This window comes from Lolium perenne, chromosome 4 (assembly GCF_019359855.2).
Source record: "Lolium perenne isolate Kyuss_39 chromosome 4, Kyuss_2.0, whole genome shotgun sequence".
In the NCBI taxonomy this organism is placed as follows: Eukaryota; Viridiplantae; Streptophyta; class Magnoliopsida; order Poales; family Poaceae; genus Lolium; species Lolium perenne.
Window position 1 is genome coordinate 107680588 of NC_067247.2, and position 19318 is coordinate 107699905.

The window sequence follows — 19318 nt, forward strand, 5'->3', positions numbered from 1 at the left end:
GATTTACATTGAGATTCTACAAAACAATAAATTTAGAAGTTTATGATACTACTATATAATACCACCCACTACAGAGGTAGTGTCATAGACAAATATCATATGCATGATACTAGTATATGATACTATGCACTATGACCAGTCTTAAGGACTTGCAGTCTCTAAAACGAACAGTGGCATCCCACGGCGAGTCTGGAAGCGAGTGGACGCGTAATGCTGGAAGGAGCTATAGTAACTTGCGGTGTTGATGCGTCAGGCAAACCACCCCCGCAGTAGTTTAGCTTGCGTTTTCATAGACCTCCAAATTTTAAAACAGTGTAAACCCCACACACAAATATCGTGGCATCGTTTAATATCTGGCATTCTACCTTTAATCACGAATAGGTATCGTTTAGTCTAACTGTCCTCATGTTTCACTCAAGAAAACGTTTTAGCCTTAGGGTGGTTTTTTTTTTCGACAAATCTAACTCTTGGGCAAAATTAATACCTCATATGGCTTAGGCGAATCCATTTTAAAATCTGACCTCTAGTTTAGCGCCAACGAGGATGGAGCCAAATTTTACATGTCGGTGGAGCAAGATCGGCGCCAATGGCCGGCACTGGCGCCGAACACATGAGATCATTCTGTGCCGAAAATACTTTGAGCCGACCTGCAAACATTGGCCTCCATCCTCGTTTCGCCCAAGGTTCCAATGATGCATTAGTTTTTGGAGGGCTCAGATTTGTCAAAAAAAAAACACCTCCATATGTCGATGCCGGTGGTCTGCCCGTCCGTCTCCCATTGTTGGTGTTGGCGATTTAACAGGAAGTGCATTAGAGCATCTCCAGTCGCGTCCTCCAAAGCGTCCCCCAAAGAGATTTGGGGCGCGCCGGACAGAAAATGCGTTCCAGCCGCGTCCCCCAAAGCCCATTTTTGTCCGGCGCGCCCCGATACGGTGTCCGGTGCCCCGAGCCCGTCCCCGTCCCATAAGGGACGCACCGGGACGCCGGACACAACGAAAAGCGAGACGGGGAGTGGCGGGGCCGACCCGTCAGCGGCATAGGGAAAATTCGTCTCACACTCCCGCCAAATCGCGCCGCTCCCGCCGAATTGCGCCTATACCGCCGCGCATTTCAGGCCTCCCAAAACATATCCCGCCGCCGATTCAATTCTCCTATCCCGCCGATTTGTTTCTCCCTCCCGCCGTCCACCCGCCGTCCACCCGCCGGCGCTACCCTCTCCACATGGCGCCGCCGACAGCCCCCAAAAAGATGGCGAAGAAAGCGGCCAAGAAGCCGCCGGGCAATGGGACGAAAGGGGTGACAGCGCCGTTCGCGAGGCCGCGGAAGGCGCCGGCTTTGAAGAAGAAGCCTGAAGGATGGACCGACGATCAATGGCAGCAAGATTGCCTGCGCCGAAAGCTATCGACGGCGGAGCGGAAAGGACAGAGGGCGGCGGAGCTGGAGAAGAAGGCTCTGGCGGCGCGCTAGCACCAGCACATACTGGCCGGGTGTATCGCCGCCACCAACGCGAGCCCATATAGTACGAACGTGTCGGTGTACGTTCCGGGAGTCTTCTCTCCGTCGTCATCCGCCTTCTACAACGACGGCCCCTCCGGCACTCCCGGGTGCGTGACGCCTAACTTGTCACCGCACTACCAGGATGCGCTGCCGCACGGCGGCTTCAACCCCAACAACCTCTACTCCCCGGCGTACGAGCAGCGCGAGCCAGGACCCGGTCCGGACGGCGGCCCTTTCACCGGCCGCAGGGGTCCGCTCGAATACGACGGCGCCGGTGCTGAGGAGGACGACGGGGTTGAGGAGGAGGACGACGAGGAAGAGGACGGGGTGGAGGACGACGATGAGGATGACGATGAGGACGAAGAGGGCGGCGAGGAAGAGGACGACGAGGGTGCCGGTGACGATGATCTCGTGGAGGTAGACGCGGACGGCGTGAGGACGAAGAAGAAGAAGAAGAAGAAGAAGAAGAAGAAGAAGAAGAAGAAGAAGAAGAAGGCGTCGGGCACACGAGGCCCGAAGTGGACGCCTCTGGAAGATCTTTGTCTGTGCGAGTCGTGGGCGACGGTGAGCCATGACTCCATCATCGGCGCCAACCAAAAAAGCGGGAAGTATTGGGCGAGGATCAAGGCCGAGTTCGATGAGCGCAAGCTCAAGAACAACGAGTACAAGAAAGTGCCAATGAAGAGGAGCCAGAAGGCAATGTCGACGCGATGGGCCATCATCCAGGCGTCGGTGAACTCCTTCCATGGGTACCATCAGGACTTAGAGACCAGAGGCGACAGCGGCGCCGACGTCGCCCAACTGGTACGACTCTTTCTTCCATAATCCGTAGCACCTACATTGTGTTCGATGAAATGACTCTGCTTCCTTTGGTTAGTTTGATAGGGCCATGGAATTGTACTCGAGGAACTCGGAAGGTCACAAGTCTTTCGTGCTCATGCATTGCTATGGCAAGCTCAAAATGAATGAGAAATGGCGGTTGACGCGCTTGTCGCTGTCCAAGGGGAAGGACGCCATTGATCTGGACGCGCCGCTGGCAACTTCGACAGGGCGTCCTACTGGCAACAAGGCTGCCAAGGCCGCCTTGGCCGACGTTGCGTCGTCTGAGAAGACGCAGGCGTCGATCACGAAATGCCTCGCCGACGTCTCCTCGACCTTTATCTCCCGCGACAAGAAGGCCGACCAAAGGTGGGCCGAGCTGCTCAAGAGGCAAGAGGAGAAGCTGGAGCTCAAGAAACGCAGGGACGACATGTCCCTGCTGAGAACGTCGACAGAGGGAATGTCTCCCCGGACGCGAGCGGCGCACAACTTCTTCAAAGGCCAGATCCTCGACGACATCGAAGCCAAAATGGCGGCGGCGGACGCGACGGCCCTGGCAGCGGCATCGGCGGCAGGCAACGTACCTACGTGCACGATCAATTGCGTGGACGGCCGCCGGTCGGCCATCGACTTTTGAGCTTTTGCAAGCACATCACCTGGATTTGAGCCTTTGACAGTCGCCGCTAAAATGGATGGGGCCATGTGCAGATAACCCTAAACCCTAGATAACTCTAAACAGTAAAGGTAATTTCTTCCTTCGTTAAAATAGACAAGGCTTATATTTTTCTTTGAAAGTCAAGCCAAATAAAATTTGATTAAACTTTACATTATTTGATTTTTCTAGAATAATATAAACCTTATTCATTAAAATGGAGGTAATATAGTTATACAATCAGTTCCAACAAATATAGTATAGTACTTTCGATAGAAATTTATTTGTTGGACGATGTTGCCTCGTTTGAAACAAACAATGTCGATTGCACTACTCCTGATTTGTTTGTATAACTGCCTGGCAAGCTAGCTGTTAACACTATAGAGGTGGAGAATGGACTTTTATAGCTCGCTCTACATGTAGACCTTTTTTTGAACCTATGAAATTTTATTTCAAACATGTTAAAAAATCGAAAAAATATTGTGATATACTAGAATACATTGTAATCTGCAAGCGTGTAAATTTCTAGAATGAAATATGTTGTATTTTGGGCTCAGCAACAATAACTAATCTTGATTTCATCGTTTGTGAACAGTACACTAAAATCTAGATTTTGTCATTTTGTGAGATTTTATTGTTTTTACTAAGGGAAAAATATAATGTATTTCAATCTGATGAAAATTTACATACTGATAGATGACAACATCTCTACTTCTATTTTTTTTAAAAAAAATCCAAAACATTGAAATCAAAAGTTTTGAAGTTTGAAAAAAGAAAAACAAAACCCGCGGGCTACATGTAGCCTAGGCTACATTTGAGGTTTTCGTTCAAAAGATTATGGTGTTCCGTAGTAGAATTGCCATAATAATTTGGAGTTACACATAAACAGCACACATATACAGGGAAACGAGGAAGAATCATGGTAATATATGATTTACATGGATAGATCTAGTGGTAGTATTATTTAGGCAAAACAAAAGAGGCAGTACCTAAATTCAAACAGGAAAATTGGTCAGTGCACATACGAATCAGTTCAGGTGCTTAGCTTTATAAAAAAAGATCATATTTTGAAGCGGAGGTAATATTTTAGACCTGGTTTACAGCTAGAATCTTTTGTTGCCATGTCCAACACCACGAGAGTGGTCAAGACAGCTTGCAACACACAAACAACATCTCTAATAAAACTCCAGAGAGCACACATAGAGCATAAAACTTAAAAACCTATAGACCAGAACGGTACAGGTAGGAGTTGACCCAAGCTTTTGCTAATCACACTTGAAAAGAACAAAACAGCCTCTATGTGTCTTGCCAAGGTTTGCATCTGCTTAGTTCTTGCCTCGGCCATGCCTAGGTGGCACAGTTGTCCACCCATCAGCATCAGGGGTAGGCTTGGAAGGTTTTGGCTCATCCACCGCCATGTCCTCTGACCTAGCAGCTTCATTTTCCACCATTGATGGCTCATCATCATCATCCGAGCTATCATCATCCTCGGTTGCAATCTGAACATAAGAAGAAAATACATTAGCCACAGAAGCTGTGTTCTAAAGGTGGCTAGTATCAGCCAGCATGATACCGTCAAAGTTAACCAAAAAATAATAATCCCAGCTAGGGAACAAGAAGATGGGACAGGTATTAAGAGGCAGGGATTCTGGATTTTTCTTAATCTTGTCAGTTAGATGGGTGGATCAAGGAGCATGCTAGAGTCCAAATTACCCCTATATAGACAGCGCAAAATATGAGTTAGGACCCTGTTGCTGAGAGATGTAAAACACAGACTCACTACTACTATCTCACAATTTTCAGTATTTATGAACTTAAGGTTGGGGTTTAACGTAATTTCCATATACTCACATCTGCACGGATTATGTACCCAACTAACAGGACCTCAATGGGGAAGAAACGTACCAAGAAGTCAAAGAAACAGGTAAAACTAAGCACTTTTAGCGTATGCAATGTCAATACTGTAAGTACGACATGGATCCCCATGGAAACAGTGGTAATCATTAAGCACCACTTCGCAGAACAAGCGTATATACATATGGTTATCAACATATAGATATGTCTTGAAAATTACCATCTCCCAATTCTAATTAGAAAACAACGTTAACATCCACACGTTAAGAGCAAAAACCCACTGAATCTAGCCTTTACCAATTATCCACCAATGAAGCGACAGAACAATTATATAAAAAGATAACATCTTGGAACAAATTATCAAAAGGAGTTTGGTAGTGAACAGCGGGGCGAACATCATTGAGTCTAGGTTGCTGCATTAGTGAGCTCAGATGTGAGAAGAGAAACCACACAAATTACATAGCAGAAAAAAGGAGCACTTAATCGACGAAAAGGGTACCTGTCTACTTTGGGAGACAGCATTTCCTTGAGGACGTGTATTCCTTAGCTTCTCAATTGATGAAAAGTTGTTTTGTAGGCATTCTTCATGCATTTCCAATAATTTCTTAGCAACCTGTTTGCCACAAAAACCATTGAACCAATAACCGTACATCATGTACAAGCCAATCAACACAAAGGTCAGAGCCTATAGCTAGGATAAATACGACAGAGAGGGAAAAAAAACAATTACCTCCCCAACGCTACCATCCTCAACTTCAGTATTGAAGGAATCAGACATGCTGTCAAACATCATATCCCCCAAGTCATCGTAATAAAATGGACCTGGAATTAATCTAATGAATATTAGAGGCGCAAAAAAACATGAAAACAAGTAAAGCTAATAAAGAAGTCGAACCTACAAACATACGGCAGAAAAAAGTATGCCATGCCAACGGCAGAAATTAAGGGTAAACATATAACATGCGTAAAGAGAATAGCCACTAAACCTCAAGTTAAAACCGGGAGTTCCAAAATACCACTCAAAAAACTAAGTTTGCCAAAATACCATTCCATCCAGCTTTTCAAGCCAAAATACCACTATCCACTAACTGGGAGTCAAGGTTCAGGAAAGCGGAAAAAAGCGTCGCTTATGCGCGCTAAAGCGCAATGCGGAGGCCTTCCGCATCGATAGCATAAGCGCTCAAGCAGAAAAAAGCGGAAAAAAGAGGGGAAAAGCGTCTCTTATGCACGCTGAAGCGCTAACCGGAAGGCCACCGCACCGATTACGCATAACGCTTTCTTGAACCTTGCTGAGAGTAACACCCACACAAAAAGACTAATGTGGCCATCGCTATTCTGCTGTTTCTGTATAATTCTTACGCTTTTGTGGCCGATCGGTTCTGGACGCTTTTGCTACAGCCTGCAGGAATCCCATTGTGTTCAGATGCATCGAACGTTCCAATACGTGTGTGTGCCTTTTGACGAGTCAGTAGTCTCTGTGCCCCCTGCCCTGGTGCGCCGTGTGTTCTCATCTAATTCAGCTCACTGGGAATGCAAAAGAAGACACGGATTCATCAACTCGATTGGCACGCACGTGTATAGAGGATGGTGCACACTATCGCCACAATTTTCTTGCACGTTTAACGAGGAGAGCTTGTTTGCTGATCGCCTGATCTGGTCTGGTTCTTGCCAATTCACGGAGGAAGGCAGGAAATCAAGCAGGTACACGGTGTACCTTTAATTTGCTATTCTCCGCAACCGCAACTGCGCCCTTGCTCGGTATGCCTGCGGTGGCCGAGCGCTGTGCAGGGGCGAGGTGGTCGGCCAGCTGAGCAGGAGAGAGGAGGCGCGGTGGAGCTACACGAAGAGGGGGTAGGCTGAGGCAAGGGTATGGAATTTCGGAATATCTGACAAGCACTTCACAGCTTGACTAACAGAAAACGTTTGCTATTTCATGGTAGTGCTATTTTGGCAATAAAAACCGGCTTTTGCTTCGGTGTCCGCCCCTCTTTAAATTTTGCCTCCATGTGATCGGCCAGGATCTCCCGATACCTCTTCGTGGGCTAACTTATCGCTTCAATTTTAGTGGGTTGAGAGGGGGAGGGGGGAGGACACTGAAGCACACCCATAAAAACCTGTGTTGTAATGGTATTTTTTTTTTTGGTAAACTTGGTTTTTTGGGTGGTATTTTGGAACTCTTGGTTTTAACTAGTGGCTTAGTGGCAATTCTCTCCAAAAATTACGTGCTTGAAAAGTAAAATTCAGCCATAAGTAAATGATGAACAGAATACATAAGCTCAAAGCTGAATTTCAGACAGATACGAAATATCACAGCAGGCATTTTTCCTGTTGGTCAGCATGGCTCGAATATATATCATACCTAAACTAAATTGTTTCTTCGTATACTATGCGTATTAAGATTTTAGAGTTGGTGAATTCTCTCAAGAACTATCCGAACTAACCACCCCTAGAAACAGAATGAGCCATCTTCCTGTCACCGAGTTCAGCCCCCGACATGAACGAATCGAGGGAACATCGAGATGCTACCCTAAAATTGGTCGAAGAGCCACCTCTCCTACCGGATACACCTGGGACTTGCGTCATGTAGGACGCAATTTCACGAATTACGAGGATGTTGAAGAGAAGGAGGAGCCGCATACCCTTGGAGTTGGCGAACCAGGAGAAGATGGACGCGGCGAGCTGGTCTGCCTTGGCGCGGGAGTCGCGGCCGCCCCACTGGTTCTCGACCGCCATCTGCAGCGCCGTCCAGCGCCCGAACACCAGCCCGATACCCTCCTGTAGCGCCGCGGCCGCCTGGGGCGAGAGCGGCCCGCCGCCGCTAGTGGATGCCGACATGGTGCAGCGCGCGTTCTACGGAGGCGGCTAGGGTTTTGGGCTTTTTTGGTTCTCTAGGTTGTGGATTTCGCGAGGTGGCCTGCGCGCTGGCCGGACTGCAGCGGCGGAGGCGGGGGTGCTGCGGCGATGGGTGGCGTCCGGACGAGCGGCGCGTGTACAAGAGGGAGGCGACGAAGACGTCGCGAGAGGAGATCGCAGGGGACGGGGCAACCGGAAGGAGGGAAGAGGAGCAGGCGGCAGGCCGGTGGCCTAGATGGGCTATGGGCCCGGCTTAGCAAGCCGGGCTGGTTAGGGGCTTCTCTGCCTTCTAAAAAAATAGTTTCACAAAAAGAAGGAAATGAGAGGACAAGGTATTTTTTGAAAGTGCTTAAAAACAAAAAAAATCGCTACAAAACAACTCAACGATTTTTTTAAAAAAAATCAACGTTGTTAACTCAACGATTTCTTTATATCAACGTTGTTATAATTTCCATGGTCCAAACAACTCAACGATTTTTAAAAAAATAAATCGCTACAAAACAAAAAAAAACTTTTCCAAAATTATTTAAACATTAACATATTGGTTTTATTTCAAATATGAGAAATGGAACATGGCTTTATAAGCCCTAGAATAATTTAACAGAACAAATTGGGGTTTAGCAAATAATTGCCTTTAGAACCCTAGCACACAGCAATCCTGGATTGCTCAACATCCTCCATCCTTGACGAGCAAGCATCGCAAGTTAAAACCCATACAGATCTCTAAATCCTAATCCCCCCCTCATCTTTTGATTTTGACAAGGTTTCCCAACTGACTCAATGCAACCTGTTCTCCTTATCATGTTGTGCCCACCAGTACCTACAAATCATGGTACTTATCTGATCACAAAGAGTTTTGGTCAAATCAAAACATGACATCGCGAAGACCGGAATGCTTGAGCACAAGCTTTAATCAGAATTTCTTTCCCTGCCTTAGACATCAACCGTTCAGTCCACCCCTAAATCTTTTTCCATATTCTTTCCTTCAAATACTCAAAAGTTTGTGTTCTTGATCTCCACACTTAAACGGGCAACCCCAAATACATGCAAATTTACAATACATCACCACTTTGAAAACACCAAAAAAAAACGACAAAAACTAACAATAAAAATTGTATTTTTTTATTTCCTAGAATATAAAGAAGCTCATTTTGAGATTTTACACATTTATAGTATACATTATTGGTTATCTCTACGATTTTTTCATTTTTTTCAAAAAAACTTCAAAACATGGTTTTTGAATGTTTTAAAATAAATGTCTACATGTAGCTCAGCCTCTAGTTAGCACTCTCGATCTATCGATAATATTATTTCAGAAAAACAAACAATACCAAAAATCAGAGTGGAAGATTGGCTCATATCTCATAATAAATGATATTATGGACCTATAATAGTTTACAACCAGAATCATTTTGCTGCCATGTCAAACACAAGGAAAGTGGCAAAGATAACATAGACAACACCCCTGATAATATCAGGACAATACAAGTACAGTGTAATACTTCAAAAGCTTTAGACCAAAGCAGCACAGGTAGCAGGAGTTGTGCAAGGAGGTACGCTTCAAAGCCTTTTGAGACAAAAAGCCTCGAAGTGGCATCTGTCTTCCCAAGGTTTTGCTTCTATGCTTAATTCTTGCCTCGTCCACGCCTAGATGGCACAGTAGTCCACCCATCGGCATCAGGGGTAGGCTTCGAAGGTTTTGGCTCATCCACAGCCATATCCTCTGACCTAGCTGCTTCATTTCCCCCCATGGATTGCTCATCATCATCGTCCGAGCTGTCATTGTCATCCTCATTTGCAATCTGCTCATAAGAAAAAAAAAATGGTTACAGGTGCTGTATTCTAAAGATGGCTAATATTAGCCAGAATGGTACCATCGAAGTTTACCAAAAAACACTCAAATAAGGAGAACATGAAGATGGGACCAATATTAAGTAGAGATTCTGGATTTTTATTTTAACGTTGTCAGTTTAATGGCTGGATCAAGTGTATACTAGAGTCCAAATTACCCCTATGCAAACAGAACAATCATATAGAAAAGACAGCGCCTTGGAAGATTAAGAGCAAATTGTCATATGGATTTTGGAAGTGAAAACAGCAGGGAGAATATCATTGAGTCTAGGTTGCTGCAGTAGTGAACTCAGATGTGAGAAGTGAAACCACACAAACTACATGCACAAAAAAAGGAGCACTTAATCAACGAAAAGGGTACCTGTCTACTTAGAGCGACAGCATTTCCTTGAGGACGTGTATTCCTTATCTTCTCAACTGACGAGAAGTTGTTTTGCACGCATTCTTCATGCATTATCAATAATTGCTCAGCAACCTGTTTGCCACAAAACCCATTGAATTAGTAAACATACATTGTAAATGCACAAGCAAACGAAAAAACAACTTTTACATAAACTGACAGAAGCAATACATTTTGATTTGATTTGATTAACAAGTTTCAGGTTTTCTGCTGGATAAGCTAGAGACAGGAATGTGGGGGGTTGTCCCCTGTACCCGCTGATCTGTAAAATAGTGGACGAAAGGGCAAAATAGAGACCCTCATATACAACGGGTGAACTGGGACAAGCAACTGAAGACCCTTAGTCAGAACGGACCAACCATTTTAGCCACAACAAGTACTTTCTTGGATATTCATTATTACTTCTGCACGTTTACCATGGAGGATACTCTCGTAGATAGATACAGACCTAGTTCAGGGGCTAAACAGATTGAAAAAATAATTACCTCCCCAACGCTGCCGTCCTCAAAGTCAGCATTGAGGGATTCAGATATGCTGTCAAACATCATAGGCTCCAAGTCATCGTAATAAAATGGACCTGTGATGAAGCAAATTAATATTAAACACAGAGGGAAACATAACAAACAAGTAAAAATAATATAAAATCAAGCACACGAACATACAACAGAAACAAGTAACATCACATTTGCACATGCGGTGTAGATGAAATCACCTGATTTTTCAAAAATAAGAGGAGAATGCAGCATATATTGGCATTTTCTTACAGCAGAAACTGATTCTAAACTGAAAATAATAGTAAAAAAATAAATAGAATGCCAAGTAACAAAGTGATGTGCTTGAAAACTAAAATCCAACACAAGTTATCGCATCAGAACTTGTTCCTGAAAACCATAGATTAGGCAACGGTTTGGCATTGTGTAAACGGTGAACAGGAATACACGAGCTCAAAGCTGAAATGCAGACCATTACAAAATGCAACGGTAGGCATCATTCCTATTAGTCAAGATGGCTCCAATATATCTTACCTAAATTGAATTGTTCCGTCGAATACTACAACTATATCAGATTTTGGAGTTGGTAGGACTCTGAGCTGAAATTGGCACAGAACCAAAGCAACTCAAATCCTCTCAAGAAGTAAAAAAAAAACTGAGCCACGCCTATAGATCGAAGGAGCCATCTTTCTATCACCGAATTCAGCCCCAAAACCCCAGCGAGAGGGGACATGGCACGGCTAGCCTAAAACTGGTCAAGGATACAACTTTATTACAAGATCCCGACACGGGCTTCCGACACAACTATACGAGGACGTTGAAGGGGAGGAGGAGATGATACCGTTGGAGTTGGCGAACCAGGAGAAGATGGAGGCGGCGAGCTGGTCGGCCTTGGCGCGGGAGTCGCGGCCGCCCCACTCGTTCTCCACCGCCATCTGCAGCGCCGTCCACCGCCCGAACACTAGCCCGATACCCTCCTGCAGCGCCGCGGCCGCCTGGGGCGAGAGCGGCCCGCCGCCGCTTGTGGATGCCGACATGGTGGGAGGCGGATAGGAGTTCGGCCTTCTGAAGTTCTCTGGACTGTTTATCTGGAACAGAAAGCGAAGGTCTCCTTCCGCCGCAAAGAATGGAGGCGAGGGCTAGGGGAGATAGCAGCCTGCGCGCGCAGAAGAGAGGGCGAGCGAGAGAGGACGAAGGGCGGGTGGCGGCGGGTTCGGGGAGAGGAACGTGGGGATTAGGGTTCGGGGAGCCTCGGGGCCGTCCGGCTGGGCCTGGTTGTGCCTCGGCTGGCCCGATCCAGCCCTCCAGGTATGTCTTCTCTATTTTTTTGTTCTCAACTCTTCTCTATTTTATTTCAGAATTAGAAAGGAAAGAAAAAAAAACCCTAAAGCAGTTCCAACATTTGTTAACTCTTGCACTGATTTTAAAGTATTTTAAAAAACATATGTAAACATATTTAAACATGATTTATTTAAATTACAAAATAAAGGAACAAATGTTTGTTTACCTATCCGAGATACCATATGACAGGTATTATTCAAAAGTAAATACCGGTGTGTGGTTTCATCTGAAATATCAATCTCGAGTTTTTACATTAATATTACATGTTGGTGAAGGCTTTCTGGAAATTAAAGGAGGCTGATATGTCTTTGTTGTAAGGAGATCAATGCTTGTACAAGTATCAGAAACAGAACAAATAAGCTTTCTGAACTCACTCTTTTATGTTTTCAGAACTAGAAAGGAAAGGGAAGATGAGGTTTTGGGGAAAGTTGAAAAATATCAAAGGTAGTTTTCAAATTTTTAAACTCTTGCACTGATTTAAAAAAGGGCCGCGCTGGGCGTCCCCCGGGGGATCAAATCCCCCGATCCCCCGGGTGGACAGCCGTCCGATCGTCCCACATCAGCCATTCACTTTCTTTGACCTTTCTCATTAGAAACTAACCTCCGCACGTTTCCTGCAAATCGCTCGCTATTTTTCTCTCCCCGTATGTCCTCACTACTCGCTCAATCCCCGCGCATCCCAGAGTCGTCCGAAAAGATCTTCATCGATGAAGCAGCACCTCTTCACGTTTCCTTCCCAAAAGTACTCGCAAGGCGCTGCTGCCGTTCGCCCGCACAGCTACGCGCGCTGCTACTAATGACTGTGGCCGCTGCTACGACTAGCGGCAGGCGCTGCTACTAATGGCGATGACCGCTGCTACAACCGGCGTCAGACGTTGCTACCTATGGCGGTGGCCGCTGCTACTAATGATGCTGATCGCTGCTACAACCGGCGGCAGGCGCTGCTACCTAAGGCGGTGGCCGCTGCTACTTACCGCGGCGGGCGTTGCTGCTACCTACGGCGGCGGGCGCTGCTGCTACCGGCGGGGGCATCTGCTACCACCTACGGCCGGCGGCGGGTGCTGCTTCTACCTACGGAGGTGGCCTCTGCTACCAACGGCGGCGGGCGCTGCTGCTACTTACGTCGGTAGCCTCTGCTACCACCGGCGGCGTGCGCTGCTGCAACCGGCGGGTGGCCTTTGCTACAACAGGTGGCGGGCGCTGCTACCGGCGGTGGTTGTCGGTGATGCGCGCTGTCAGGCGTGGACGGCGGGACTGCCAGATGGTAGCATCCATACCACCATTAGGAGCAACTATGTCCACCGCACGCAGCATCCGGCGGCCTGATTTGCAGCGCCAGCGTTGGATCCTATTAGCCGGCGCCGCGCCGGTGCTCGCCGATGCCGTCTCGCAGCACGGGAGGCGCACCACTCGAACACCAGTCGTTGGGTTCGCATCCCAGGTGGCGTCGCTCAAGTAGCAGCACCAGCACCACCGCCCCAACACTTGAAGCTCCGCCGGCAGTGCGCCGCCGGCAACGGGAGAATCGAGAGATTGCAGCCGTCGTAGGCCTCCCTGCAGCACCGGCGGCGTTGTGGGATGAGAACGTCGCTGGTGCGACGGACATGTTCGGCGCCAGAAGTTGCGCTGGCGGGAAATCCGGCGAGTTTGGTGTGGATTGGAGGGGACGGCGCCGGGCAGGAGCTGGATGGCGCTGCGGTGTTGCCGGTTACGGAGAGACGAGGACAGAGAGAGGAATCGGTGGAGGATGAAGAGATAAGGGCATGTACAATGGTCTTATCTTAGTCTTATCTTAGGAATGACACATAGGATAATTGTTGAGTTGGAGGAGAGAGAAACAAAAAAAGATCTTTGTCTTCTCTTGGCTAAGAGATCATCTCTTAGCACAATATGTCTCACCATATTTTTAGGAATACACGAGGCTAAAGATAAGACTAAAAATATAACCCATTGTATACCATGTTTTGTTGTCATATCAAAAGTCATAAGATAAGACTGTCTTATCAACCATTGTACATGCCCTAAGGCTGGTTGCTTGTATGTGGGCTCCGCATGGGACAGGTGTCACCTGTAGAAGCAGGAGGACGGGAAGTCGTGGATCCCCCGGCTGATCATTAGTGTTTCCCTTTAAAAAAACATTTTAACATTTTAAACATAATTATTCTAGTACTATTTAAATTATAAAGAGAGGAAGAAATGTTTTTCTACCTACTCGGGATACCATATGACAAGTTTATTATTCAAAATTAAATACTGGTTCAGGGCTTCATCTGAAATCTCAATCTCAAGTTTGCACATAAATAGTACCTGTTGGTGAAGGCTTTCTGAAAATTAAAGGAGACTGATATATCTTTGTTGTAAAGAGACCAATGCTTGTAGAAGTTCCAGAAACAGATAAGCTTTGTATTTATCTACAGAGAGAATTCCTTATTTGGCCCTGTCTGAAGTTTGCCTTCCTTTTTTGGCCCTGGCAAATTTTTTCTTCCTTTCATGACCCACAAAGTTTGGTTGATTCCTTATTTGGCCTTCTAGTACAATATAAGCACTAAGATGACCATTTTGCCCCTGCTATAATATGCTAGCAAATTTTTGAGTTTCATAAAAATCTAAAATTTATTCCAGAAATACATGTATATGATTGGGACGTACGTGCAATGTTTCGGGCACAAACACGTTTGATTTTAGGCTGTGAAAAAAACAAAAATCTGACATTATATAGTCTTATAGTGTACGTATAGTCTGTCAGAAATTTGTCTTTTTTTGTATCTTCCAAAATACAATGTATTTTGGGCTGAAATTTCTGGCGTGCCTGCGGATTGTCTGTATGTTTGTGCCTATTTAATATCAAATTTTTTGGAGTTGTGGAAATACGAAAAAAATTTGAGTAATTTCTAGAATAAATTTAAGATTTTTCGGAATAAATTACAGCAGGGGCAAAATGGTGCGCTGGTGCCAGCCACAGTGGGGGTTGCTTTTTTTTTTAACAAATCAACTAGTATATCACAGCTTTTTTAGTGCAATTTTGTCACATATTGTTGCAGGGGCAAAATGGTCATCTTAGTGCTTAAATTGTACTAGAGGGCCAAATAAGGAACCAACTAAACTTTGTGGGTCATAAAAGGAAGAAAAAATTTGCCAGGGCCAAAAAAGGAAGGCAAACTTCAGACAGGGCCAAATAAGGAATTCTCTCTTATCTACATGGGTTGCAAGGAAATCCACTGTGTGGAAAAATAATATCATGTGTCATGACTCATGATAAGATTAAGAGATACTCCATACATGGTTGTTGAGCAGGCTATTTTTGTTTAGAGAAGCATCGTGACTCTATTGTGGAGAGCGCACTAATTTTTTAAGTATGTAGAGCACCGGAAAAAAAAAAGATGCCGGTGCTTAATAAGCTATAGGCTACCCATCTTTTACATGTAACTTATTTATTAACTTGAATCAGGCACATGCCTCACCAAGGCAGAGAGGAGCCTGGAGGTGGATATGTTCATTGATTCGATGGAGCTGATGCCATGTTAGCGAAACGAAAACACATTTTGACCAGTGTCAATGTATATCATGCAAAGGATATACGCTCAGATTTGCGTGTGCATTATGGTTGTGATGAAAGAAACTTCAGGAGCTTGTGGTGATTGACGTGTAGGAGAATCAATGATATTTTTCGCAAGACAACAGTATTGTGAACTGCACTGATGTTTTAATTGATGTTTATGTGTCGATGTGTACAGGTTTATTTTTCTGTATACACTCAAGGGCACCTAACTACTACTAGATTACAGTTAAACAAATCCCTAGTAAAAAACAAAGTACATAGTTCCACAAATCAGATCGAAGGTGACTGAACATGGCATGATTTTGATCGGACTACAAAAAAAAACTCATTATGTATCACAATGTGCTTGGTTTTCGATAAATTATGATGGTTATGTTTGGTCAACAAAGCTTCGCATAATTTTTGTTCTTTTTTTCTACCATACCATGAACATTTGATACCGTAAACTATATCTTAATTATAATGTTGTTTGGTTTCCCTGTTTGCTATGTGGTTTGATTTTGGCTTTGTCGTTTGGATACAACTGAAAAAGACAAAAATAAAAATCTAAAGTCACACGTCCGAACTATTCAAGCACCGATTTTTTTAGCCTAATTTTGAAATATTTTAATATGATGATGTTTGCCACAACATCCTAGGTTTTCCACCACTACTTTATGCATACAAAAACAAATACTTGGCTCAAATTTACCTAAGTATGGCTCAAAATCCTACTGCACACACACACATGACAACCTCTTTTTTTGTCAAACAAAATGACAATCTCCATTCCACTTGAACATTGCATTGGGTATGCTGAATTTTCCTCTACTCCTTTCGGATGCCATAGTTTAGTCCCAACGGCAACCGAAAGCTTTTTTTGCGACGAAGTGGGGACACAACTACTGCATGCATTCTCTAGGTTCTCAAATTCTTATTTGACAAAGATATCTTACAAAATCAGCAGAATCTTAGAAAATATACGATTCCTCAATTTTGTTATTCTAGAAAATATACGTACCTTGCTGAATTAGGTCAGCCACGTATATTGTGTCGGAATCCGGAACGGTTTCCAGCTGAGGGAAACCCGGAAACGAGTACAAGATGCATTCCCCTAGGCCCATAAAGGTGAAGTGTCATGTAGTCGACGTTCACATGACACCACTAGAAGAATAACACCACAACTTAAATATCATAACATTGAATATTACTCAACCATAGTTCACTACTAACATTTAGACTTCACCCATGTCCTCAAGAACTAAACGAACTACTCACGAGACATCATATGGAACATGATCAGAGGTGATATGATGATGAATAACAATCTGAACATAAACCTTGGTTCAACGGTTTCACTCAATAGCATCAATAACAAGTAGAAATCGATACCGGGAGAGTTTCCCCTATCAAACAATCAAGATCAAAGCCAAATTGCTACGGCGGTGACGATGTCCAGCGGTGGAGACGGCGGTGATGATGGTGGAGATGATGATGTTGGTGATGGAGATGATGTCCAGCTCGATGACGGTGACGATGGCGTCGATTTCCCCCTTCCGGAGGGAATTTCCCCGGTGGATCTCAGCCCGCCGGAGAGCTCTTTTCTCTCTGGTGTTCTCCGCCCCGCAGAGGCGGCTGTAACTCTTCGCGAGGTACCCTCTGTGGCTTAGGTCTTCGGGACGAAGGATTTCGCGAAGAAAAGGAGGCGAAAGGGGTTGTGGGGTCCCCTCACCACCAGGTGGCGCGGCCAGGCCATGGGCCGCGCCGGCCTGTGGTCTGGGCCCACCTTGGGCCCCCTCGGCTCCCCCTTCTGGCTTCCTTCGTCATCTGGAAAAATAGGATTTTTGGTATAATTTTCTTCCACAGTTGATCTTCCGAAATATTGCGTTCTGACGGTGCTTTTTCCAGCAGAATCCTGGCTCCGGTGCTCGATCCTCCAATAATGATGAAACATGCAAAATAGATGAAATAACATAAGTATTATGTCCAAATATGAAATATATCAATGAATAACAGCAAATTATGATACAAAATAGTGATGCAAATTGGACGTATCAGGGATCACCTCGCCAATGTCTACGTATTGTAGACTTGGGTTTCGGAAAAGAGCGACGATGGAGATTCCGGTAGCGAGATTAGGCACACGACGTACCCAGCTACGGGTCCCCTCGGCGGAGGATCCTTACGTGCTGCTAGTAATCCAGTATATGATCATAAGTATGTTTATAGGGTGCCGCCGTAGCGGAGCTATGTTGTCTATCTGTTATCTATATATTGGCCTCTCCTCTATCAGGTGCCCTGGTTGGTTTTATATATGCAACCAGCCTAGGGTTTTACAAGAGTTCTAGTCGACTACTTCTTCGAATTGCCTTGTTGGGCCTTCTCGGTATTGGGCCGAGCCGAGCCAGGTATACTAATAATGGGTACCCGAAGTCGAAGAAATACAAGGTGGATAGGGGCCTAGAGGTGGATGATGTGATGGAGGTGATGCCGTGTCAAACCACTAGACTCCATGTTAGATAAATAGAAAGGCATTTTGAATAGTATCAATGTTCATCATGCAAGGAGTTTGAATACATGTATGCACTCTTTTTTTGTCTGCATTATGATTATGATGAAACAAACATCAAGGTTTTTGTGGTGATCTTCATGTAGGAAAATCAATGGTATGTGTCACAACACAATCATAGATCACATCCTACACATATATAGATTTATATTTTGAGAGACAATAATGGATGCCTATGTGTCATTGGGTATAAGTTTATTGTTCCGTAGCAACGCACATATACCTAACTAGTAAGGTTATAATTAAGCAAAATCCCCTGAAAAACAAACTACACAGTTCTGCAAATTATACCGAAAGTGACTGGCCATGGTTTGATTTTGATTCGAACATGAAAAAAAAATTATGGTTTTATAGTTTGTTATGTGTTTTGGAATTTTCCTTTGTTGCTACAATTGAAAAATAAAAAAAATTAAGTCACGGGCGGACTACTCAAGCACGATATTCTTTTAGCCCAATTCCAATATCTTCTAATACGATGTGGTTTGCCACAACATGCTAAAATTTCCACCACTATCTATAAAAACAAATACTTGTTTCAAATTTACGTAAGTATGACTCAGTTCAAAGTCCTACTACATGATGTGGTTTGCCACAACATACTAATATGATGTGATGAAAATTGCAATGTGCACACTGAATTTGTCTCCACTCCCTTCTGCCGCCATAGTTCAATCTCACCATTGCTGCTGCATGCACAAGTGCGCATGCATAGAGAGAGAGTCTCACCAATAATTGTTGGCCTACCGTTGTTGTTCTCCCACTTTGATTTAGTAGATGTCTTCAGACGAAAGCGTTAATTTGGAGTTGGATCGGCATGATGACGACATCCTCAGTGTCGTCTCTCCGTTGGGAGCATCACGTTTGGAGACACGACTAGGAGCTCCTTGTTTGCTCTCCTCATGTGCTTGTCGTTGTCCAAGGTTGATCCACAGGTACGCAATGTACGACGTCGGTGAGAAGTCCAAGACGATGTCTTTCTCGAGACCGACCAAGTCCCGCAATTCACTTGTCACCCCCTTTTCGACATCAAAAGGAAGTTTAGGTGAAGCTGTCGTTAGAGACGTCGTGCGAGATACAAGTTTGTTGCTTAGCGTAGGATATACTCTTTTGTGGTGGAGTTGTAATGTCGGTGTTGGTTGTCTTTGTACTAGCCGGCGTGGAGCTATTGCTACGCTCGTTGCTTGCAACGAGCGATAGTGTTCTCATACTCAAACCTTTGTCTTCTACCAAAATATAGTACACCTTTGAGTACTTATGAAAAAAAAATATAACCAGTAGTCGAAAAATTTGAGATGAAGTGGAACACAACTACTGTATCTTTTGAAATTCTTATTTGACCGAAGACATCTTACAAAATCAACACCACCAAAATTGGATCGAACCTTCTTACTATTTACTTCGAATATCAGAAAATATGATTCCTCATTTTTTTTAAAGAAAACATCCTGAATTA

General features: G+C 44.7%; 2 protein-coding genes across 2 annotated transcripts; both read right to left on the reverse strand.

Annotated features, from left to right (window-relative positions):
• Window positions 1-4014: 4014 nt before the first annotated feature.
• On the reverse strand, window positions 4015-7842 carry LOC127293584 (uncharacterized). The gene is made up of 4 exons (XM_051323225.1): window positions 7462-7842; window positions 5553-5644; window positions 5322-5435; window positions 4015-4467 (listed from the first exon to the last, which is right to left on the reverse strand). The coding sequence occupies exons 1-4, from the start codon at window positions 7655-7657 to the stop codon at window positions 4294-4296; spliced, it is 576 nt and encodes a 191-aa protein (XP_051179185.1). The 5' UTR covers window positions 7658-7842; the 3' UTR covers window positions 4015-4293.
• A 1191-nt stretch (window positions 7843-9033) lies between these two features.
• On the reverse strand, window positions 9034-11613 carry LOC127293583 (uncharacterized). The gene is made up of 4 exons (XM_051323223.1): window positions 11259-11613; window positions 10412-10503; window positions 9888-10001; window positions 9034-9477 (listed from the first exon to the last, which is right to left on the reverse strand). The coding sequence occupies exons 1-4, from the start codon at window positions 11452-11454 to the stop codon at window positions 9301-9303; spliced, it is 579 nt and encodes a 192-aa protein (XP_051179183.1). The 5' UTR covers window positions 11455-11613; the 3' UTR covers window positions 9034-9300.
• Window positions 11614-19318: the final 7705 nt, after the last annotated feature.